General features: G+C 32.8%; 2 protein-coding genes across 7 annotated transcripts in view; both read left to right on the top strand.

The window, feature by feature from the left end:
- LOC126775711 (prestin) overlaps positions 1-19465 on the top strand; it is a 32351-nt gene extending 12886 nt beyond the window's left edge. For 5 of the 6 annotated variants that reach the window (XM_050497793.1, XM_050497789.1, XM_050497788.1 and 2 more), the window contains 16 exons: positions 5743-5843; positions 6485-6646; positions 7200-7345; positions 7607-7670; positions 7992-8068; positions 8734-8898; positions 9633-9737; positions 10497-10630; positions 11013-11175; positions 11679-11759; positions 12648-12811; positions 13314-13394; positions 13773-13896; positions 15484-15666; positions 16283-16409; positions 16851-19465. In XM_050497793.1, coding sequence (XP_050353750.1) covers positions 5743-5843; positions 6485-6646; positions 7200-7345; positions 7607-7670; positions 7992-8068; positions 8734-8898; positions 9633-9737; positions 10497-10630; positions 11013-11175; positions 11679-11759; positions 12648-12811; positions 13314-13394; positions 13773-13896; positions 15484-15666; positions 16283-16409; positions 16851-16996 — 2023 coding nt within the window. In that variant the 3' untranslated portion in view covers positions 16997-19465. Of the gene's footprint in view, positions 1-4733; positions 5042-5742; positions 5844-6484; positions 6647-7199; positions 7346-7606; positions 7671-7991; positions 8069-8733; positions 8899-9632; positions 9738-10496; positions 10631-11012; positions 11176-11678; positions 11760-12647; positions 12812-13313; positions 13395-13772; positions 13897-15483; positions 15667-16282; positions 16410-16850 lie in introns of those variants that run through there. The other variant, XM_050497787.1, reaches the window with a different exon arrangement.
- Positions 19466-20246: 781 nt separating this feature from the next.
- Positions 20247-26070, top strand: LOC126775681 (collagenase-like). The gene is made up of 8 exons (XM_050497745.1): positions 20247-20306; positions 22430-22487; positions 23018-23171; positions 23712-23884; positions 24271-24378; positions 24751-24890; positions 25461-25569; positions 25754-26070. The coding sequence occupies exons 1-8, from the start codon at positions 20256-20258 to the stop codon at positions 26068-26070; spliced, it is 1110 nt and encodes a 369-aa protein (XP_050353702.1). The 5' UTR covers positions 20247-20255.
- The last annotated feature ends 555 nt before the right edge of the window (positions 26071-26625 follow it).

The following is a 26625-nucleotide window of genomic DNA, read 5'->3' as shown; positions in this document are numbered from 1 at the left end:
AGGTATCTTCAGCGTAGGGAGTGTACTAGTTCGGTCCGGCGTTTATATTCACTGCGTAAAGTAGTCAATTTCGCTATTCAAGTGTGCGGTATTGTGAATAGTTCATGGTGAAATAGGTTATATAGTGTAATACGACTGTTTTATCAAGTAAGTGATGTTCTAGGTAAAACTCGCCCTATTTGCGCCGGTTTTCCTCGAGGAAATCATCACTCATCTCATCACTCTCTACTCCTTAAACACATCGAACATCCAGATGTACAAAAGTACAGAGTTAGCCCTATTCGCGGACGATACCGCTATATACACATCATCTGGTTCCAGTACTATCATAACTTCTCGTCTCCAGGCCGCGGCTGACGCGTAAAGCGCTTGATTCCGGAACTGGAATAAATAATCAACTCCGATAAAAGCACTGCAGTGTACTTTTGTCGGGGTAGCAGTGGAATATACTCTCCCCGTACCCGTTCGGGGTCAATAACCCTATTCGGTAGGCCCGTCCCTTGCTTGATAAAGTCCTAGGAGTCATGATACTATCTGCAAGCTCAATTTTAGACTTCACATCGCACATGTAAGGATCAAATCTTACTTTGTTCTAAGTAGACAATATCTGATGCTATGTAAATACTGTAAAATGTCCCTTAGACATAAGGTGACATTATACAAAGCATGCATCCGTCCCATTCTCATACGCTAGTCTCGCATTCGCACACACTAGCGAGCACAATATAGCCCACTAGAGGCTGCAAAACCTCGATTCCTACGCATGGCCTCGGGCTGTCTGCAGTATATGGGCAACGCAGATCTCTATACAGACATCCAACTCGACTCCATCTCCAAGGTGATGAAGTATATCTAAATAATAAACTTCTAGAACCTCCAGGCACTCGAATCCGTTAATACTTAACACTTGTAAGTGTTTAGTATTTATAACTTCTATTTCGATACGTAGGCGTCCTAAAGACGTCCTTAACGCCCATAATGATAACATAACATCTGACAATAAACACTTGTTATGTTACAGAGGGGGGTTCTCTTTTATTACAACTCGTCTGTGCTTAGGCGTATGACGGGATCATTGCACACTACTGTACACCGACGTCAACGGTGTCATAAGTCCTCACAGGAGGCGCCCTTAGGACGCGCGTATTCTGAGCCCTTAAGTGAGCTTCCAACCTACCCTACTAGCTACCCGTCCCGACTTCGTACGGGTAAAATAAGGATTTTAACCCGTATATTTTTTAATCACTCAAATACAAACATTCGCCTATCGAACTATTTGCCCATACAGCCCATACATTGCTAAGGACATATAATAAATATATGCATTAAGCATAGTAGAACACGTATTTTTTCTTGTTGATTTGTTGTTATATTCTTAGGTTCTGTCTACGGCTTCTACACATAGAAGTGGTGGCTCATCGGACATTCGTCTCACATTATGACAGACCTCATGAAAGAGTTGGCCTGTTATTTTTTTTTTTATTCTAATAGGTAAGTGGTCAACGCCACCAATATTGGCATCGGCACTATAAGAAATATTAACCATCCCTTACATCACCAATGCGCCACCAACCTTGTTACAATGGCTCAAACGTGTTCAAACCGGATAACAATAGTAAATATATTCTTAGCCGGTAGAATATGTGATAATTGATATAACAAGTAAAAATGTTACATGTGAATGGAACATTAGTAATCTTTGCGATAGCTACTTGGCCATCGCACTGTTGACCACCACTATAATTTTTCTTTCGCAAGAATTTTAATTTGCCGTTACTCGTAAGATATATATATGTAAAGAAATAATTGTATTTATATTTCTTTAATTTTGATAAGTTTGCATTGATACTGGCCTTTAAGTTTTGTGTAATAGTTTATATATGATAATAAAAAAAGTTAGAAATGACATTTAACAAAAGATTTGATGTTTGAAAAAAATAATTATTTAGTAAAAAAAGTAATAAGAAATTGAGAGGAAAAACGGAATAATAAACTTTAAATGTCGTTTCTTTGGATACAAAGCAACCTCAAGTTTATTTATTTCTAATCCTTAAGATAATAAAATAATATAAAAAAAAAATAATAAAAATTTAGTTTACATATATACACATGTTTCGTTTGTATACGGTTCGGCCTATTCTCTCCCGGTTCCTTTGTTTTTATATTAACAAGAGACTTCATTATAATTTTATTCACCGCGCAAAGCCTATGTAACTTTTCGGCCTATATATCGATGGCCGTTCGATGTTTTCGAACTTTAATGCGTCGCGGAATCGAAGTGCGATATACCCGGGGCTCTGAGTCTATTAAGATGAAATCAAAATAAATATAAAACAGAATTGCAATTACTGACTAACGTTAAAATGTAGGACAAAATACTGTGGATTGAATAAGATGCTTCCTAAGCTTTGACTGCGTTGTAAAAAGGGTATATAGCAATATATTGCCTCGTTGCAACGTTTTCTATCTAAGTCTCCGTCAAAGGTTAAACTTGTTTGCGTTAAAAGTTTATTTCAAATGTATAATAATGACAACTGGTCACCGTATAAAAGAAATGGTAACATCTGTCGTTCCTTACCTATTGATATGAACAGCAACTACGTTCATACAAAGCTTTAAAATATTTATTTTGTCTACAAATCTAAATTATAATCCATCATATAAAAATAAACAGCATAATATTCTCCTAACCGATTTTCGACTCGAAAAATAGAACTTACACAGAATATATTATATATATTATTGAGCACAAGTATCTGTGCATGGAAGTGCCCTGATTGCTCATTTTGTGGTTCAATTTGGACCAGGCACATAACCCATTACGTGTAACAGTCATATATCCATAATAACCATAATTGACGATATCGAATACCACTTGGTACAGATGAGCATACCATGATTTAGGAAATGACATATGTATTTATTTTTGTATTTTTTATATATAAATAAAGTGATTATAATTCATTGTGATTATAATTCATCTCGTGCTTTACGATGAAGGAAAACATCGTGAGGAAACCTGCATGTGTCTAATTTCACTGAAATTCTGCCACATGTGAATTCTACCAACCCGCATTGGAGCAGCGTGGTGGAATAACCTCCAAACCTTCTCCTCAAAAAGAGGAGAGGAGGCCTTTAGCCCAGCAGTGGGACATTCACAGGCTGTTACGGACGGACGGATATATAAATAAAAAGTTAAATTTAAATATAGCGATCTGATAACAGCTAGTAACCATAACAATAAAGTGTGGTATACAATTCAATATATATACTTGTATTGTTTATGTACTTGAAAAGATAATAACATTACTTCTGAGATATTTACATAGCAATATGACAGCAGAGGCATAAAGGACATAATACCTTAGTTCCCAAGGTTGGTGACATAGACGATGTAAGGGATTGTTAATATTTCTTACAGTGACGATGTCTAAAAGCGGTGATTGCCACTTACCATCGGGTGGCCAATTAGCCAGTCTGCGTACATACTAAAAAAAAAAAAACAATTTCAATGTCTACAAATAAGTCATTGAAGAATGTCAAGACAATTTAAACCAATAAAATTGTACACTTGACATTCATATTTAATGGTAAATAATTTAAAACGTTTATGTAACGAATTTAGCTACGAAAGAGGCTGTATATATATAAAAAAAACCTTTCTGATAATAATCTATGTACGTGTTTATCGGGTTTTTGTGCGCCCGCCATGGAATGCGCATATATATTTACTACAAGATATATTCTTTAAATATTTAAATTTATATATTATAAATCATGTTCTACTTTTTATTTGTTACGCAACAAAATTTATATGGTGGTATGGAATTGTACAAGTCCATCTGGGTCCTACCCACCCACATATTCAACCGTCAAAAAGCAATACTTAATATTGTTGTGTCTTAGCGTTAGTTTGAGTTAGCCAATGTAAAACAGGAACAAGGGAAATAACATCTCAGTTCCTGAGGTTGGTGACATTGATCATATAAGGACTGGTTGATATTTCTTACAGCGACAATGCTCAGAGCGCTATGTATGCTTTATAAAAAACTGGCCAGGTGGCAGCAATGATTGATCTTTGATGTTGGCTACTATGGCCGTAAATTAGGTTAAGACATTGCACATTATTATTATTTATTATTATTAACAAATATAATGAGTAGTGTATTACGAGGAAATTAACGTTATCTCTGTATTGTGGTGAGGTTACTGGACCACTTAAGTTTGTACACTATAAAGTATTGACGTGAAAGATATCTGGAATTATTGTTCGATAAGGAGGCAGAGTTTTATAACATGTGGTTTTTTATTTTCTTGTAAAAAAATTATTATCATATATTATCAATAATAATATATTCTTATCGTTACATAATCTTGCATCTGTTATATAAATGTTAAACATTATATAATAAAAAATATTTTTTACAGGATGGCGAAAATTGTCTACCATATTTAATTTAAATGACGTCGTATTGTCGTAAATAGTTCGTGTGACTTTATGAATTATATACATAATATAGTGACTTAACAATGTAAGCCATAACTCTACTTTGTGTGACATAGTCGGATAGAAAAGAATAGATTGGTCGGTATGACAAATACTATGAAAAAGTCTCCAATAAAATGAGTTGTCGAAAGTTTTCTGTAACATTTACGCAAATCAGTTACCAATTGTTTTTTGAACGATACCGTGCCATACAATGTATTTAGAGTGATTCTTGCCCCAGTAATAAGACGACCAATCGTTTACGCAGACGATAAAACTTAAACAGATAATAAATTACTTTAATTGCAAAGTATTAAAAGTATAATTAAGGGAACATCTCGATCACAAACAAGTAAGCCCTCGGAAGTGTTGTGTTGTGGAAAATAATGACAATATTATAGAAAAAGAAATCGGTTAAATATTATTTTGACAATGTGTGAAAATGCGTATGAAAAAAACGTTATTGTTATTCGAAAGTGATTTTACACGTGACGACGACGATGACAACGAAAAGGTTCCATTGTTACGAGGCTCTTTGGAACGTGAAGACGAATGGCTAGTATAAACTTTAAACTTGAAAACGCGTATATTATACAACCGCTGGGCATTAGTCCTAGTAAAAGAGTATGGTATGGTAGAGGTATGGCATTTCGCATGGCTGTGTTTACACCTCTATCTAGTTTATATTTAGAATGTCAAGCGCTCGTGTCCGTGACATTTTATTAAAATTAAAATTCGAATTATAATTAACATAACTAACTCATAACGCGTTCGCTTTGTACACGTTGATGATAATTCATTTTCCAATTAATAAAAAAATAAATTTAATTGGAGCTTTTTCGTCACACAATTTATGAGAAGGACCGTTTCGTTATTTAGTCTCTATGCCTCATATACTGTAAGGATGTTGGATCTTTTGTAGTTGCCGTATCCTTTGTTTTGTAGGGATTCCTTATAGAATATATAGTATTAATATTTAACTATTCTATAAAAAAAGCACGTATCCCGCACTTATTCCACTTAGGAGTTGGAGTTTATTCGAGCCAGTTTTCCATTTCAACGCATTTGTTTATTGACAAAGCATATGATTATTTTCTCTAGACAACAAGTTATTTAAAATATTAGCATATCTGTAGGTCAGACTACTTCTTAAACTGTGTTTTTTTGTTACATTTTTTGTCGTAAAATAAACATCTTCCTTCAATCTTAAAACTATAATCACATGTACAATAGTTTAAAGATGTACGTTTTTTCAGGCTACAGTCTCGACCCAGTCAGCAGTTCAACGTGATACGACGGGTCTACCAGCAGGATGCACTCAACAAGGATGCGGATTATCAGGTTCCAGAAAAACCACGTAAGGAGCTATATCATCGCGGTCACTCAATATCTTTTCAATAATTTTATGTTAAAAAACGAGAAATTAAAAATATATAAATGAGGAAAGCGGTACATTGATTTGAAATATATTATTTAATATTTAATTAAGGCAAATCTAGGTGATGTATGTTTCCGCTATTGAGCATATTAATACATATAATGTTAATGTTTTTACCAATTTTGATCACGGTGGTCATTCTCTAGACAGACTAACCAACAGCCAACAATGAAATAAGATAATGTGAATAAGAGATATTATAAAGTATACAAGCGTGTGTAACACAAGTGCACTCTATTTTACTTCACTTTTATAATTCAATGGGACGGCAAATTCGACATGACCGGAATGAGTTCAGGTGCAAGAGCAACGGCTTTACGTGCTTTCCGAGGCGCGGTAGCATAAACAATTTCAACTCAGACTCTGGAATGGTACTAAGAATTTCTTGACAGAAAAACCCAATCAACTTTTTATTCGTCTGTCCCAGGGCTTGAACCTTGAGACCTCGGAATCATAGGCGAGTCACTATACTAATAAGGCAATGCATACGTACATACATTATAACATATAAAATATTGTTTAAAAAGATCGTAAAATATTTACTGACTTTATAATTCTAGTGGGATATAGATGCAAGAGGGTAGTTAAAAACTGTGGCTTCGGCGATTGTCTCCTCAACTCGCTACCAATTGCGAGATGGTTACCGAAATACAATGTGAAGAGGGATTTGGTTGGAGACCTGGTAGCCGGCGCTACAACTGCAGTCATGCACATACCACAAGGTTATTAAGTTATTTAAGTATATACTATCGACATTTTGATATTGTGGATGGTAACGGGATTGAAATAAGCAATAAGCAGCGATATCATATCCATTGGCTTTATAAAAATATAGATATTCTAACTCAGATAAATCAGATTCTAATTCAGATACTAAATATAGATATTAGAACGCTAACTTAATAAAATTCACATTATGCGTATGATATGGATTTATTCATTTTTGTAATTACAGAAATAATGAAATTTACTGGTGGTAGGGCTTTGTGCAAGCTCGTCTGGGTAGGTACCACCCACTCATCAGATATTCTACCGCTAAACAGCAATACTTGATATTGTTATGTTCCGGTTTGAAGGGTGAGTGAGCCAGTGTAATTACAGGCACAAGGGACATAAAATCTTAGTTCCCAAGGTTGGTGGCGCATTGGCTATAAGCGATGGTTGACATTTCTTACAATGCCAATGTCTAAGGGCGTTTGGTGACCACCTACCATCAGGTGGCCCATATGCTCGTCCACCTTCCTATTCTATAAAAAAAAAACCTTCTTTTTTCAGGTATGGCCTACGCGATGTTAGCTGAAGTGCCTCCTATAGTCGGTCTATACATGGCGTTTTTCCCAGTACTTATATATGTGATATTTGGCACATCGCCCCATGTGTCTATGGGAACATTCGCGGTTGCCTGCCTTATGGCGGGAAAGGTAATTGTCATTTAAATCTTGGTAAATAATGCAGAGGCTGAAACAATATGCGAGGATCACTATGTAATGTTTTTATATAAATAAACATAAGTATGGGTCCTTTAGATTCATTTAAAATTATAGCTTAATTTGCTTGGATTATTTTGCTAACTTCACAAATTAACAATACGAAACTTTTTTTAAACTTTTATTATTTTATGTAATTCATCAATATAAAGATATACTATAATTTACTTTAAAGGTCAATAATCCTTCTTTCAGGTAGTTTTACAGCATTCATCTCATGCGGAGTTGGTCACTGCTGTTAACGTTACAACTTCAGAAGGTAACTATAATTTTATTTAAGTTTAAAACTTCTTTAGTAAATACATGCAATGACGCGAGTGGTTAGAGCTCATTAGTTACAATAAGTAAATTTTCACTGAAGTTTATGGGTTCAAAACCGGGGAATTATCTCGTGCTCGGCTGAGGGGGTAAACATTGTAAGAAAATCTGCCCGCATTGTAACAGCGTGTTATAATAAATTCCAAACCTTCTTATCAAAAGGAGAAGAGACCTTAGCCCAGCAGTGGGACATTTTCCTTCGCCACATGAAAATTAATTGTTCTAACGAGTCGGCCATCTCTAATTATTATTAATTCCTCAGGGCCCCCTTTGTTGACTGGAGGATATTCACCGGTAGAAATCCTCAGCATACTTTCCTTAACAATAGGCTTAATGCAAGTAAGTAATAAATAAAACATTTAAATAAACAATCATTTATTTATATAAAAACTTGAACTTAAACTTAACTTTAGTTTTCCTCAATGGGATTTATTCAGAGGCTTCGGTCTTATCGTCCCAATCCCATTTTTTAAATCCAGAAGTATTAGTATTTGTGTATTCATATATGTGTGTTTGTACATATATAGTACATGCTATTTTAATTTTGTATACCTTATAGTTAGCTAGCAGAGAATATATACTAAATTTTAACATTAGCCTACCATTTTTGTAATTGTTTTTCGTAAGTCCATTGTCAGTGTTACTTGGACGATTGTAAACGCAAGGCCTTTAGGCTTTAGCTAAGACCCAAATGTTTTAAAAAATTGATTCTGGAATTATTAGAGGTATTGTTCTGTTAAATCCTTGCCTCAACTAAAAGAAAATTGGAATTGTTTGTGGGCAATACGCCTTGGATACAAAAAAATTCTGAAATTAACTTTAGTTATCAACGATTGGTACTATGTTGTGCAACTGGTTGTAACTTTCTACAAAATTGCAAAAGTCGGATTTGCCAGTTATCTCAATAGAAACCAAAGGACAATCATTTTTACTGGTCTTTTGATGAGCAGTCGATTTGCAGTGATTAAATCGAAGTAAACCCAAGCTTATATTGATTCTTTCAGGTTATAATGTGGATGATGAGGCTTGGCGCGGTGTCCACACTGCTCTCAGAGCCTCTCGTCTCTGGTTTTACGACCGCTGCCTCATTTCACGTTCTGACTTCCCAGCTGAAAGACCTTTTTGGGGTCAAATTACCAAAATTGGGATCCAATTACAAAGTTTTATTTGTAAGTAAAAGATATTAAAAATATATGAATGGGTGTATGCTCGTAGCAATTTAACAATCCGTAAATGACCCGCTGCTGGGAAAAAGGCTCTTCTTAAAAGAAGGTTTGGAGCTAATTCCACCACGCTGCTCTAGTGTGGGGTGGATGCACATGTGACAAAATATCATTTGACATAAGACATAACATGATTTCCTCACGATTTCCAGCCACGAGATGATTTATGAACACAAATTAAGCAAATGGAAACTGAAAAGTGCTCGCCTAGATTCTCGGTTAAGACTGACTCGTTCTATCCGATGGATCGCATCGGTGTATTCTATGTTTAATTTTTTTTAGTAAAAAGTTGCCGACGTCGGCAAAATGTCTATACAAATAAATATAATTGAAGCGTCTGTCTGTGATTTCCAAAAAATAAGTTGTACAGCTTTGTGCAAGCCTCTGGGTAGGTACCACCCACATTCGGATATTCATCGGATATTCAACCACCAAACAACAACTCAGTATTGTTGCGTTCCGGTTTGAAAGATGAGTGAGATATAACTATAGCATAATTTTTTTTATTTTTTTTTTTACTTTTTTAAGAGTAAAAATAACAAAATGTTGATATTAATATTCTTATAACAAAGTTTTTCAACATAACAGTTTCCGCACATATTTGTTACAAAAACGAATTCAACGCAGATAAAACCGTGGTACACACCCACAGTAGTCATTATGTGTTTTTTCAATTTCAGACTGCTATCGAAATCGCCAAGAATATAACAAACGCGAATTGGGTTGCGTTCGGAATATCAGCGGTCGCTTGCACTATAATTGCTTTGAACAATGAAATTTTAAAGGTATGCTTTAATTTAATAACATTTTAAGGTGTAATTAATTCAATGTTATGACGACTTAATGATCGATTTCGGTGGCCATTTTCAAAGTATAGTGTACAATTGTGTGCGCAAACACTTGCTCAAATGTACACAAGTGCACTCTCTATTCCCTGCACTCTCATAATCCGATGGGTTTATAAATCTGACAAGTCTGGAGAAAGTTCAATTCCAAGACAAACAAATTTAAGTGTTTTCAGGGGCATGGCAATGTAACATCAACTTCTGTACTCTTAGCTGCTCCTGAGAATAACTTTTTTTTTGCCTTGGCGCTGTATTGCTTATTGTTAGGGCTTTGTGAAATGGGTACAAATCAATTTACCAAGAATTGATAACCTTCCGCCAAACCAAAGTATGTATTGGTGTGTCCCGGTTGTAAGAATTACCCAGCTTGACTTGGTATGAGGGAAATAACAGCTGGATTTCATCATTGGCAATGCATTGTAAAATATATTTCTGTCTCTCTCCCACAAGTTGACAAATCGATGTATTTCTGTCTCTCTCGCACAAGTTGACAAATCTATGTAACTATCTTGTCGTGACCTCCAGTCGTTTCTATCCTTTACGTCCAAATACAGAAAACTACTTTAACTTCGCTTTATACTAAATTCGTCAACGATTCTTTGATCTGTCTACTTATAAAATATTAGAAGGACAGACCAACATACATTCTCATTATTAATAATAAGAAACAAGGAAATTTTAGTTGTATTAACATTTTAGCCTCGTGTTAGCAAGATAAGTCGCGTCCCAGTGCCTATAGAGCTGTTGGCGATCGTACTCGGAACTCTAGCTTCTAAATTTGGCAATCTCAAAGAATTATATGGAATTTCTTTAGTCGGAACTATTCCCACTGGGTAAGTTTATATTATAACTATTTTGTGAAAATTAAATGCTTATAATTTACTTTATGATAATGACCAAATAAATATAATATTAAATATTTACATCGATTTAAAAACATTTTTTATATATATATTTTGGCTATACTATTAAAGCCGTGTAATATAATATTTTTTTAACAATTATCACTAAACAGACAATTGAACATATTACGATTAAAATATGTTAATAACTACTAAATGAGTAATAAAATAACACAATAAAATTATCATGTATCATAATAAGTTATCTTCAGGGATTAAGACATAATCAATTTGATAATAGTATCAGAAATCAATTCTATAGTTCGCTTCTTAACGATTTATATTACCGATAACATTAGATCAATTATTTTAGTCTACCAGACCCGAAAGTGCCAGCTATAGAAATGATGCCTACGATAGCCTTGGATGCCTTCACCATCACCATGGTAACATACACCATATCCATGTCCATGGCACTGATCTTCGCAACCAAGGAGAAGTACGAGGTGGATGCCAATCAGGAGCTACTGGCTTTGGTAAGGATTTTAATTTAACTGTCATTCATGAGGCGGTATGATCTGATCATAAAATACATTGGTTTAAACAAGGGTTGCCATATGTGTCTCTAAATAAAAAGCACTATGTTATTTTGTATGTGCCGCATTTTAAACGGGTTTGTGTAATTTCCAAACTTATGCCTAAGTCAAACTCCAGTAATGGAAAGGCGAGCTGGCCATAGAAACACTAGGCCAAGGTTAACAATATTGACCATGAGTTGCGGGCATGGGCACGCACCGCTGAGTCTCCATGGTTCCAATTTATGTTTATAAAGCAATAAATATCTCGTGCAGCGGCGGAAATCATCGTGAGGAAAATGTGTCGGATGAAAATCTGACACGTAAATCCCGAATCCCGTTTTGAAACATGACACGTGATGAAATAATACACCTGTATCATTTGGTCACGTGCATATGATGAAATAATACACGTGTGTTATTTAGTCGCTGTTACTTTTTTTCAATGGAATGTCCTTTTTTAGGGCGCAAGCAATATGTTTGGCTCATTCTTCGGCTGCGCTCCACTCTGCGCGAGTTTATCCAGATCTTACATCCAGTATCAGGTGTGTTATAATATATTTATTTATTCTTCACTGCACTCGAATTAACTCTGGCAGAGTATTTCCTGATAGGTACAATGTTGGTGTCTTCAAATCCAGAGTAAACAGGTTTCTTATAGGCAAGCGTGCTACATCCTAGACCGTGTCGATGCTTAACATAAGTCAACGGTCAAACGCTGGTCTATTAATTGTAAAAAAAAACTCGAATTAACTAAAAATAAAGTGTAAAGATTAAACTGAAGTACTAAGTTGTAACAAGTGCTCCAGCCTTATCGCTAAGGCAGATATCTAATGCAATCCTTAGATAAAGATTTTTTTATTTAGTTTAATACAAACAAAAATTAATATATACGTCCAATGGCTGGCTTATGGTTGTTATTAAACAAATTTACCAACATTATACTTGATTGTCAAATAGAAGGAACTGATGAGTTTTTTGCCGGTTCTTCCCGGTAGAATCCACATTCCGAACCGGTGGTAGCTTTTAATTTAATTTAAATTATTCAAAATTGCTCAAAAGAGCATTCTTGAATGAAGTATATTTAATTTGACAATAAATAGCTACCTTCTGCGATGTTGCGTCTACAAAAATTAAAATTTTTTTTTAATTCTGAATAGGTATAAGTCTGCTACGGAACAAAATAAATCAAATAGTGCATACATACATTTCTAAAATAATATCATATTTTGTTAAGTTTATGTATAAAAAGAAGTAACGTTAATCATTTTCTCAATGGCAACATTACCGCTATACTATAAATGCACTTAGCTTATTGGCAAGGTCTTATACAAAAGTTGCCAACTTTAACTCTTCAATTAGAAATATTTCTACATCACAAATAATCATTTTATGGAAAACAAACAATAACATAACGTATATTTTTGTGACAGGCAGGCAGCAAGACTTGCCTAACCTCAGTGGTTAGCGCCTCCTTAATCTTGTGCGTTCTGCTTTGGGTGGGGCCCTTGTTCGAGCTGCTGCCTCGTTGCGTGCTCGCTTCCATCATCGTCGTGTCCCTCAAGGGCATGTTCATGCAAGTCAAGGAGCTGGCCAAGTGAGTGACCTTATTTTAATAACGTATTGTTTTATACATTTATAATAATACCCTATTACTATCAGTTCATATCTTGGTAGAACATAAAATTTTGACATGCTTAATTTTTTAATAACCTCGTAAACAATATTGAGTCCTGACTGTTTAAGGAGTGACTGACTCCTTTAGTACTTTTTTATCAAACGTCATTTCAGCAATCTCATCAAGATGGGTTGGAGGTTATTTCACCAAGCTCCAATATGTCTTGTGGGATACTCATATAGCTTACTATCATTAAACATATCCAAGTTTCCGTATGATGTTTTCCTTCAACGAGCGCGAAATAAACACAAATTAAGCACATAATATGTTTTGTGCTTATCTGTATTTAAACCCACATTCTTTGATTATGATCCATGGTCCATCTGTCCTTGTAGTCCGGTTTATTGAACAGAGAATGAAACGTATGCCCTAGTATATAGACGAAGAATTAAGTTTGTTAATACATTTTATTTCTTTAAAGATTTTGGAAGCTGAGCAAATTGGACGCAATCGTGTGGCTCGTAACATTCTTGATCACGTTGTTAATAGACATTGATATTGGGTGAGTGAGACCGTACATACAGATTTTTTACTTTATCACCTAAAAATAATGGCCGAATGGTTATTCTAAAATATTTTGAATCACTTTTGTTTGAATCAGAATTGTATTGTCGTTCTTATAATAAAAAAATATATTATTAAAGAGTTTTTGCCCGCATCACCCCGGTGTGAGAGGGAGGGGGTAGCATGTGTTACATATAAAAAGCAGTCTCAGTCTCAGATATAGTAAGTAGCCTATGACCTTAAAAACGAAGGGCCTTGGGGTTCAAACTTGCTTCATATCAAATTTTATCAAAATTGGTTCAGTGGTTAATATTAGTTTATAAGTTATAGTATAGAGGTTAGCAAATCAACAGGTTTCAATTAAATTAATTTTTAGACTTGGAGCCGGATTACTGGCAAGTGTAGCGGCATTGTTCTGTCGTTCTCAGAAGCCCTACACGTGTCTCTTAGGACGAGTCCTAGATACCGATCTATATCTAGACATAAAGAGGTACCGAGCTGTGAGTATTGTATTCATATTATTATTATAAATTGACGTTTTGCAATACACTCTCAAAACAATACACTTTTCTCATTTTATTAATTGATGCAAGAAACAGCATCGGTATTTTACAAATAATTTAAAAAAATAGGTCAATAGTAGTTCAGTAGGACTCACCACAACGGCCGTTAACATAAATTTATTATGGCGGTGAAGGAAATCATCTTGAGGGAACTGTGTGGTGACAGACCCGAATTGGAGCGGCGTCGTGGAATAATCTCAAAACGTTCTCCTGAATAGAAGACAAGTCCAGCAGTGGGATTTACATGATGCTACTTATTTTACTTTTTTAAATACATTTTATAATAATGATACACTCAAATTATATCAATGAACTAAATAAGAAAATACAAAATAAAGAAAATATAATAAATCGCAACAGCGGAGTATTTTTTAAACAATGTGTGGACGGCGAACGTATATATTTGACTTTTTTAATATAGTATGTGTAACGTTACAAAGTCGAAAAAGTAAACGGCAAAATTTATTACCCCTAAATATTGTCTCATTCGCTCAGAGTAAGCAAAACAAAAACAAACATTCTGCGCCAAGTGTAGTACTGCCAATAAGTTTGTCTGACAGCTGTCAAACTTTGCCATAGAATTGATTAAAAAAAAAAACATTCATTTAAATCTCACTTTATATTTATTATGTATAAAATTTATTGTCACATGTTTACAAATATTTATTTAAAAATATAAATAATAATCTAAAATCCTATTATATTGATTATTAAATATATTGAATTTAAAGTTTTGAAAAATAACTAATTTTCCGATGGTAGCATACCACGGCTGTTCCATTCCATTTCTCTATTGTAATAAACGGAGATTATAACAAACTGTATAGTATACATAAACAAAATATTAATAAATATGAAAACCCACCATCGCGCAACGTCACAAATACCTATTTGGTAGTGCAAAGAATATGGATATCTTTTATCCGCAAATAATCTCATCTTGAAATTTATATTTTTTTGTCAATTTTATTTGTCACTCATGGTACTTCAACACGGTTTTTTTTTTCTTTATTATAGGCGTAATATATTCTGCCAATGTCACATATGATAAAGTAAAATACTAGTAGAAAAGGGGATTAATAAGACGAGAAAATTCATATCAATAGCAACTATAAATTTACATTTTATAATGTCACAATAAAATTTGACATTTTTGACATAATTATTATACTTTCATAGATAATAATAAAAAAAAACTATAAACCTATAATCAAAATAGTTTTAAAGATTTTGATCAATATATATAATTTACACAATGAGCCGACTGACTCACAGTGTATTATTAGACTTGGTCTTGATTTATATTCTATCTCATCGTATTATTTTCACCGTATATCGATAATACTAATATTATAATATTTACAAATAAAAATAAAATATATATTTATTTTTAAAAAACCAGACCTATTTTTTTTAACCTAGCATTTCTACGGGAATGTATTGTACCTTCGGTGTACTTTTTCTATTTATTAGATTTACGTTAGTAGTAACCATATTTGTTTATATTTTTTATTCCTTTTCCAGGCAGAAGAAATATCAGGTATCAAAATATTCCACTATTGTGGTGGTCTCAATTTCGCCAGTAAGAACCTGTTCCGTGTGACTTTGTTCAGGAAGATTGGGTACTTGAAGCAGCAACAGGCTGATGACGAAAGCAATCTCGATAAGAGTGAAACACTTGAATGGGACTCGAGTATAAACAATAAGGTTTGTTTATATATTAAGAAATTTATTTATATAGTATGTTAGGTTAGCCGAGATGGCCTAGTGGTTAGAACGCGTGAATCTTAACCGATGATCGTGGGTTCAAACCCGGGCAAGCACCACTGAATTTTCATATGCTTAATTTATGTTTATAATTCATCTTGTGCTTGACGGTGAAGGAAAACATCCTGAGGAAACCTGCATGTGCCTAATTTTATTAAAATTCTGCGACATGTGTATTCTACCAACCTGCATTGGAGCAGCGTGGTGGAATACCGTGTCCGTCCGTCTCGTTCAAACCCGGGCAAGCACCACTGAATTTTCATGTGCTTAATTTATGTTTATAATTCATCTTGTGCTTGACGGTGAAGGAAAACATCCATGTGTATTCTACCAACCTGCATTGGAGCAGCGTGGTGGAATAAGCTGCAAACCTTCTCCTCAAAAGCGATAGGAGGCCTTAGCCCAGCAGTGGGACATTAACTGGCTGTTACTGTACTGTACTGTTAGGTAACTTTAACACCTAGAGGCAGTAAATGTTATTTTATTACATTAGCAACAACAAAATTGTCGATAATGCGCTAAATATTAACTAAAGTTAATTTATTATGTGTTTTAGGTACAATGTGTTATTATAGACGCAACTGCATTATCATATGTAGATGCGCCAGGTATAAAAAGTCTCGTCGCAGCACAAAAGGAACTAGTTTCGAACGGCATCACAGTTCTACTTGCAGGAGCTAATGGTATGTAGGTCTTTTATAATACAAATTTGTGTTTTTTTTTAAAGTCGCCTCTATTTTTGTTTGTCAAGTAATTAGTTAAAACCTATCCGTTATGTAGCTCAGATTTTTTTTTCATCGTTCAGTTTCAAATCACTTTTTTATTCAACATCTTTAATATAAGTTAAAAATGAATTTGAAAAAGTAACTTAGCATAATCCACAGTAAAAAAATATGGCAAGTATAATTTATTGCAGTGAGTAGTTAGTAAGAGTAACTTAAAGTATTACAAGCACAGAGCTTCATGTTTTTTTTTCGTTATAAATTCTGTTCGATTCGTTCTCTAAAGTTGAGTTTCAAAATGGCTACTTAAATAAATATAATTTAATTTAAACTGTGTCCGATATTAAAACAACAACTTTCATACCCATAATATCATATTATCATATGTTTTGTGTCTCTCAGGACCAGTACTAGAAATGATTGAACGATACAATTCTCTAGAAACCGAACAGTTGCAACTGGACACATTCCCCACCGTCCACGATGCTGTCGTCTACTACAAAATGTTAGAAGCGAAGAAAGATACATCTATAACTATACAAACCTGATAAACGAGTTCAAATATGTAGTAAAACATAAAGAATGATGTTGTTTTAGATTCATTGCATTTTGAGGCCTATGCTTTGTACAATAAAACTCATATTTACTTATCGTAAATATAATGTTTAAGCTTATATGCACGGACAATAAACATAACACAATACAGGACTTTAAATAATACACTCTGAACCAAGTGAAATTAAATTATTTTGTCTCACAGTGGTCTCTTTTGAGCCGATGTATATATTTTGAAAAAATATATGTCAGTAATTTTTTTTTATTATGTTTAGAATTCTTTTTGATAATAATATAAATGGTTTTATGAAATGTAATTAAGAAAATTTTATTAGTTTTATATTATTGAAATTTATTACAAAATTGAGAGGAGGTATATAAGGTATGTAGTGGTCTGAGTGATGCTATGTTAATAATTTTATCTGCGGCCGCTGAGAGAATGGACGTCACTTTGAAATGGGGAAGAACTCACGATAATAATACTACTATTATTTGCCCTTACGTTACGTTTATTTGCCCTAAAAAAGAATAATGTTATTAACTAATTTAGCAAATTTTTATAATTTTGAGCTTAATATAATATTTAATTTTTATTTTTTTTAATTCAATAACACGCTTAAAAATGCATTCTCTCAGCGGTCGGGCTTTCGAATAACAATGAATTTTATTGAATAATACTACAGATGAGCATTCTTAATTAAAAATCTTGTAAGATAACGTCACTAGATACGTTGCCTTAGAAAAATTAAATATTAATTCTTAGAATTATTTTTTTGTCAGTGAGAATAATATTAGCTTATATTATATATAGTATTATATAGGCTGTATTAGTGTTATTGAAGATTTATTTATAAAATAAATAAAGTGAAACTGAGTAATTGTAAATTGTTATTCGATTATTTAAGTAATGAGCCACATTGGCGTAAAACTATATCTCATATTTTTTATTGGAAGAATATAAATGAAATTTATAATGTAATAATTCGAATTTAAAATAAAATAAATTGTTTCTATAAACCAAATCGAATGTAGACATCGAATTTAAGCGAAACTTTAAACCACTATGATCCAATAGGATTCTTACTTTAAAAGTGTATAATTTAACATGATTCATTTTTATATGTATATGTATGTATTTATTTGAATAATTTTGACGCAGTACTTATCATTAAGTCGACCAACTGGTCGGTCGATTTAGAAGAAATAAAAACTATTTAAAAAGATAATTTTGCTCCTATTTATTAATTATTATAAGTCAATATAGAACTAAACATAATTATTCATTTATAACATCGATTTAAAAACGAACAATTTTATAGTCCATAAAATATATTAATATTTCGGTCCGGTCTCTAAAAGAATGTGTTCCTAACGGCGAACGAACGGACGACGTAAATTTGACGTGGCGAACAATTTACGAAAAAAAAAAAATTTTTTAAGAGAAAAAAAACTAATCATATTTAGAGAAATCAATGTTTTACTTATAAACGTTGTTAAGTAAAACATTGATTAATGTAAAGTATGTCAATTTAATTTAATTCTAAAGAAAAGATTATATTTTATGGTACATATTGCCTTGTTGCATTGTTATTATTAAGTGTTTTTACCGCTTGTCATAATCAACTGACAGATGTCAGGAATGAATTCTCTTAGCGGATTTAATAATAAAATTATTATCACAAAAACATCGATAATATGAGAAGTTTAGTAGTCGAAGTTTATATTTATTTATATATTTTTATTTAACTTTTCCAGTTTAGTACGTTTAGGTCAAATTTTGCTACTTAATTTTACACAAGGTCTCTCCAACTGATTGAGTTAAAATTATTCTATACCCTTACTTCTATATTTTTTATAGTCAATTCCAATCAAAGAAGGAGTAGATATAAACAAACCATAGATTTACATATTCCACGCGATTTGTTATTATTGTGATATATGATTTGGTGTTCTATTTTTAAAAAGACCAATTAGAAGTTTTTATAAAATCAGTTTGACTTCTGGACGCTGTATATATATTTTTTAACTGAAACTTCTTTAACAATTCAATGTCAAAGTTGTTTATAAGTCCTGTTCGTACTTCTCTTGTGATTGGAATAGCTTTGGAATATAATTGAACAAAATGAGAACTAATTAGTTTTTTAACGCAGCGAGGATCTTAACATTGAAAATAAAATTCGCGCTCTTGCGACGACCTTGCTTAATAATAGCAAATTGATAATGAAATGCAAATGGCAAATATATATACGTATTAATATTAAAGCAATAATAGTTGTTTAATAGTCGCCATGCTTATAAATTATTTGTGCAATAATTGTCGCATATTTTGTATGTTTTTTTTAGTACTTCAATTAAATATATTTGTAATACAGAATGTAGTAAATATTTTTGTGTAATTGTGATATTTTGTACCTAAATGAATGTTTGTACTTATTTAATGTTAATAAATATTTATTAAACTCTATTTTATTTTTATTTCGAAGAATGACTAAAATTACCTTTATCTTGACAAAGATCTCTTATTAAGGTAGATTATGCAGTGTACATATTTTAAGTATACGGAATGTAATAAGATTTCCAAGAAAAATCCCATTTGAAAGTACGAGGAGCACTATTTTAAGTCTGTGTCATATATATTAATAGATTTTTATAAACAATTTAATACATAATACTAAAATTTACTTGAAGATTTTAAGGAAAATTAAAAAAAACAATTAAGGCATAAATCATGACAGATTAGGTTGGTCGCAAAAATGCTAACAGCCTTTCTCCCTCGAGTTGAAATTCCGATTCCCCGGTCGAAAACTGACCGGCCTTCCTGCCATTTATTTAGTTATTTACTATAAATTCTGCAACAGCTATACGTAATAGCCCTGCTTTTGCAATATCCATAGCGAACCATAAAAAATATATGTCATGCAAAATTGTAGGTAAAAAGTCATGAGATATGGTCGATCCAGGTATCCGACCACATGGAGAAAATACCTCTTTACTATGCAAGCGATCGCATTTGGAGGGATAGCTTTTACCACTTGATCATAATGACAGGATATGTGTGTAATCACAGATTAGTCATGAAGCAAACAAATACTCGTACATCGTGTATCTAAAAAATTTTTCCATTCCATTCAAAAAAGTTTAAATTTAGTTTAAATCAATTCGACGAAAGATAAAAAACGAATCTAATTAAATAATGCGATAAGTGCAGTATAAAAGAATCATAGATAAAATTTTTTTCATTAATTAGCTGAAATGGCGGGTGCCTACGCGTTGGGGCTACTGTTCGTCTTCGGACTTGCGCAGGTAACATTTTAAGTTATTAAAAAAAAACTAATAACCAATAACCTAGTAGAATAATAGCTAACATTGAATGTATAAGTCAGTAACTTTGTAATTCTAATTTAATTAATTTTCAGTGTTAAAATCCATTAAAAAGATTCGGTTAATATACTTAACATAAAATATATGTTTTTTAACTTCATATTAAGATATAAAGTTAAAAAATGTGATGTGATGGCTATGTGTTGGAACATGGTCATATAAACTATAGACGGGCCGGTTGGCGTGGTTGGTAGATACTTGCCTTTCACACCGAAGGTTTTGGGTTCGATTCCCACCCAGGACAAACATTTGTGGGCATGAACATGTCTGTTTGTCCTTTGTCTTGGTGTAATTATCTATATAAGTATGTTTTACAAAAGAAAAGTAGTATTTGTAGTATATCAGTTGTCTGGTTTCCATAGTACAGATAACCGTATGTGAATAATGTCCCAGGATAAAAAAAAATAAAAAAAATATTTATGACTTTAACCATTATACTCGGTGATAGAGCTTGTTTATCATAAACTTATCACTTATTCACCGCTAAAAAGCATTATTTAGTATTGTGTTCCGGTTTGAATGGTAAACCTGTGCAACTAAAGGCACAAGCGACATAATTTCTTGGTTGCCAAGGTTAGTGACACATTTGCGATGTAAAGAATAGTTAATATTTCGAACATATCCAATTTCAATGGACGGTGGTGATCACTTACATAAGGCAGCCCATTTTCTATGACCTATTTAAATATAACAAAAATCCTTTATGCGGGGTGGTCACCACTGCCCCCAACCATTCCTTACATCGCCTTTTGAACTAAGATATTATGTCCCTAGTGTCTCTAGTTACACTGGCTCACTCACCTTTCAAACCGGAACACAACAATACTGAATATTGCTGATGAGCGGTAGAATATCTGATGAGTGGATGATACCTACCCAGACGAATTTACACAAAACCCTACCACCAAGTAATTTTATTACTCAATTTCGTTGGTTGATAGTTTCTAAAATAAAAAAAAAGTCACTTAACATAAGACTATTCAGATTTCTGTGCTTGATACACTGTGCTTGTAAGTCACTCTTTGATTTGATTATTGATTATTTGATATATATATATATATATATCAAATCTTCTAAATAACTGTCATTTTTAATGTATAAATATGTTAATTAAAAATACATTTTTAAAATATTGTACAGTGATACAAAATGAATTAAAGAATTTCCATATTATTTTGTTGTAATAAAATTATTCCTTAATTATTTTTCTGTAAATTTTCAAGTCTAAAATTCCCAGTTTCTGATAACATTATCTATGTGTCAATGGCTTATTGTTTATCAATGATTGATAACATTAATCCGAGCTTAACGTAATAATCGCACTGATTTAATAATTACTATTAATAATAAAGCTGAGCTAGGGTAAGTCGACGAATTTGCTTAATGGAAACATATAATCAAAAAATATCACTAATTCATGCAAAATGTATATTATTAAATGTATGTCTAATATTTGAAAGTTAATGAGCAAACATATTTAAAGTAAATACTAAATAAATTCAATAAAAAGGATCCGACAACAAAATAAATCAATGCATTATTAACATCATTCAAATAAAAAGGACAAATAAATAGTTGGTACATGAATTTTATGAGCTAACTTTTAAGATGACCACAAATAATGAAAACACCAGTGAAATTCTGTGAGAAGTGAGCTCATTTTGTATCGCACTCGTGAAATATTGAAAACCAAGTTATAGTAATTTTAATACGCTATTTTAATGCCTGTACCTTTAATGTTGCAATGTAATTATGCTATCATTACCACATACTTACTACATTACATATATCACTTTCTGACATATCCTAATCGTACCTGCACTGAATCGTACTACAAGTTAAATATAGAAAAATACAAAATATTTAAAATGTTATTGTAAGGAACATAAAACGCTTCAAATTATTGTAATAATAATGTTTAATTAAATATTTTCCTCGTTTTATTAAATAATGTGATAATTTTTATCAAATTTATTTGGCTTAAGTTTATTTAATCGCGAAAAAATAGTTTTTAAATTAATATATATATATTTATTAAATTGCAGGCATATCCGACTTTAATAGAGAACGAGCCGGCTTACATTTCAGACATCAAAGGTTCCAGTAAGTAGCATTAAGAATAATAGCAGGTTAATATCCACGTGTCTACTATGCATTCTATCCTCTAAGTGATCAGGGTTCACACACACAGAATATAAAATAATAATTATTTTTAATAATAAAAAAATATTACAAAAATCTAAGTTAAATACTATTTGAACCAATGACCATCTTTTAACATCGGTTATTAGTTATTAAACCCAGGGTCTAAATATTAAAAAGTATGTTTTTTATTCTATTAAGAATAAGAAATTCTAAGTAACAGCCCGAAACCATTAGATTCCCGTACCTCAGATAGCACGTTAATCAACCGCTTGATCTTTCGCATCGAAGTATATGATTGAGGGAATAAACTGCATCCGTAATTTGCACACACACTTTGCACAGAAATATCTCGTGCACAATTGGGTACTCCATGTTGTTTGATACTTGATTTTAGTTTCACTCTACCATTTCTTCATGAAGTTTCAACTTCAGGCTGCAACTGTATATTGTAAGAACTTTTAAGTAAACTATTACGATTTTTCCAACAGGTACTCGTATCGTTGGAGGATGGGAGGCTGAATTAGGCCAGATTCCACACCAGATCAGCATTCGTATGGTAGCGGCGACTGGTGCAGTGTCCTCTTGTGGAGGATCTATTATTCACAACAATTGGGTCATCACTGCGGCTCACTGCCTCGCTAAGTACGTTCAAATCAATCTGTATTATAAAACTATACCTTGTTATTTATCTTCTTAAATATTAATCCATCTAAAAAGGGCCAAGTTATTAAAATTGTAGCTCGTTGGTGTCTCCTCTGCTTTACTTCTTAAGTATTCATAGCAAATGTTGATTAATTGAAAATTAATTGCTTTAAATAGTTACGTACTGTTAAAATATTTAAAAGGTTCGACAGAGAAACAGCAAGTACACGGGATATAACATCTTAGTTCCCAATGTTGGTGAACCATGGCCCACGTAAGTGACGGTTATAATTTCTTACAATGCCAATATATATGATCGGTAGCAATTAGTCACCATTAGGTAACCACCCTTCATGTGTAGTGCTAGAAAATGTAGCAGTTTTTTTTTTCAATTTAAATTATTTTAAATTGAAAAAAAAAACTGCTGTGTTTACATAATTTTAAATAAACATATGTTGATACAATTATAGATATTCCATTTTAAATATATATCATAAAAGTGTGAATATAAAAATAATAATTTAAATATATTTATCGCAGCCGTATTACATTTGTGATACGTTTTGGAGTTGTGGAAGTTATACGTCCAACGTATATCATTGAGGAGGACGCAAGTAACGGTTTTATTCATCCTGGTTATAACGTGAATGTCAACACAGTGCAGAGAGACGACATCGCTCTGGTTCAATTGAGTCAAAGCATTCCTTACGGACGTAAGTTCAGATTTTGTTAATTTGCTATTTCATATATGAACAATAAAGTGAGAGGATCTAGAGTAATGACTGCATTGATATATACGTATAATATACGTATTATAGTCAATTTTGTTGAACAATAAAGTTTTGTGGCGACTAGTAGTGACAGCCAGAAATGTCAACTGCTGATCTAAATCATCGTCTCCTTTAGAGGATAAATCTTGGAGCTTTTTTCGCTGATTCAATGCAGGTTTTTAAATACAATGTTTCACAATTTCATCCGACACATGTATGTAGGCTTCCTCACTATGTTTTTTTTTTACAATCAAACACAAGAAGAATTAAAAATGTATAAACACAAAACAAAAGTTGTACTCATTTAAAATATTTTTTTACATTTTCAGCCAATATTCAGCCGATTCGCTTGCAAAGCTCTGAACAGAAAGACGTTGATTACACCGATGTAGTTCTCACTGTGAGCGGCTTTGGTTTGACCAATGATCTTTGGAATGGTATGTATTTATTCCATATGAATTAAGATTAAAAGTACAAATTATATGGCAATAGACCAAACTTTTATTGATTTTATTGCTATATCACTGCAAATACACATCACAAGGGTATTTGCATGGTATTTATATTGAGGATATTAGAAACTTAACATTTTAATAACTAACCGATACCCATCGCACGAGCCAACAATAACGTTGAATAGATATTTAAGGTTTTCATTCAATAAGCAAAAACTACCTACATATGTAAATTTGAAATTTGCTAGGAGTTTCTCTGGAGTAAGCGCTCTTACAGATGTTAAATAAATTGAACAATCCCCATATTTGGTAACCATATCATAGACATGACTTAATACTGTTAATCTGATGCAGGTGGAGCCGCATCCCCAGTTCTCCTGTGGACCCTCAACCGAGGCATCAGCAACGCGGAATGCCGGCGCTGGTTCCTTTCCATTCACCCGCAAACTGTTTGCGCACAGTACTACAACAACACAATTCAATCGGCTTGCTCGGTAAATAAATTCAGTGTACACAGTTTTAGAAGAGTATTCCACCCGACTATTTATTATATTTAACTGCTCTTAGTATTATTTCACAAGTGTATTCGCAGACTGATGCTCTTATAATTCGATTGGATGGCAGTTCAAGACAATCGGAGGAATATCAGAAGTTTAACGCTTTTAACTTTTTAATATCTTGACAGAAAAAATCAACAACCACTCCGGAATTTTGTAGCTACCTCCTACCAATCAACTAAACTAAAAAGTTAGTTGTTCTTCCACGTGATAAGATATCACCTTATATTCTGACGTCAAATGGGTGACGAAAACTTAACTATATTAATAATATGAATATTTTACTGTAATCACTTCTATCATTTCATTTTGCTTTAGTGAATCGATTAGAAGTCGCATAAGTAGGTAACATTATAAATCTTAAGACTTATGTGCTTTTTGTAGCGAATCTCTAGACTAGATTACTACATAAATTTTACAGAAGAACATTGATTGCAACGTGCAATAAATGATATTTAGCATTAATATAAGTTAACATATAAAGGCAATCCATTAATTATATTACAGGGAGACAGCGGTGGTCCACTGACAATGGTAGATGAGGACGGTAAACTCACCATGATTGGCATTGTGAGCTTTGGCTCCACTGCGGGCTGTAGTAGCCTATTCCCCACAGGTAAATTCTCCTTTTTTCATTTGTGATTTGCTCATTGTATTATTTTTTTTGTATTTGCTCCACGCCTTGGGTCTTGCCACCCCAGACGGGTTTGCACAAAGTCCTACCAAGTAAAAGATTATAATATTTTTTGTTAAATAAGTCAAAAACACTTAATTAAAACTATTTTTCTAATTGTTTACAGCTTACGTCCGTCCTGGATACTACCAGGACTGGATCTATGATGTAACAGGCATCGACTTCGATTGGAGCAGCTCTTCTCAGCCTGAACCAGAGCCTGAACCTCAACCTGAGCCTGAGCCAGAGCCTGAACCAGAACCAGAGCCTGAACCTCAACCTGAGCCTGAGCCAGAACCTGAGCCTGAGCCAGAACCTGAACCTGAGCCAGAACCTGAACCTGAGCCAGAACCTGAACCTGAACCTCAACCTGAGCCTGACCCAGAACCTGAGCCTGAGCCTGAACCAGAACCTGAGCTTGAACCCGAGTCATTATACTACTAATGTAATTACAAATAAATAAATTCAGTGCGCGATTTATAAATAAAGTTTTATAGTTCGTATAAACGTAATAAAATGTACCGTTTATTACGTTATGCATCATTTTGTAATGTAATAAATAAATATAAATAGTATACGGCATTTATTATAATTACCATTATACCAGTGTTTGCGCAGTGGTTGAAATTCAACCATAATCATTAGTGAAAATTTAAGGAATATATTTATATTGTTATTTTGTTTTGTACTCTTAAATGCGATTTTTATTCATAACACTAAATATCGTTGATCAAAGAAATAAAACACGATTTACAAACAGCTAATAAAGGAACTTTAAACTGTCTTTGTCTAATATTTAGATATTATGTTTAAGGTTCAGATATTATGTTTAAGGCTCAGACAGTAAATCAATATTACATTTTGGTGTATAATTAAAAAATGCATTTACTACATATTTACTAACACTTGCACTTTTTATCTAGAAAATTAAACTGAATATAAATAAATTATTATTATTAGGCCGAAATTATAGAAGAAATGTAAACTGAAATTACATTA

This window comes from Nymphalis io, chromosome 18 (genome assembly GCF_905147045.1).
Source record: "Nymphalis io chromosome 18, ilAglIoxx1.1, whole genome shotgun sequence".
Lineage (NCBI taxonomy): Eukaryota > Metazoa > Arthropoda > Insecta > Lepidoptera > Nymphalidae > Nymphalis > Nymphalis io.
The sequence above is the reverse complement of the archived record's forward strand: the minus strand, read 5'-3'. Positions and strand labels throughout refer to the sequence as shown.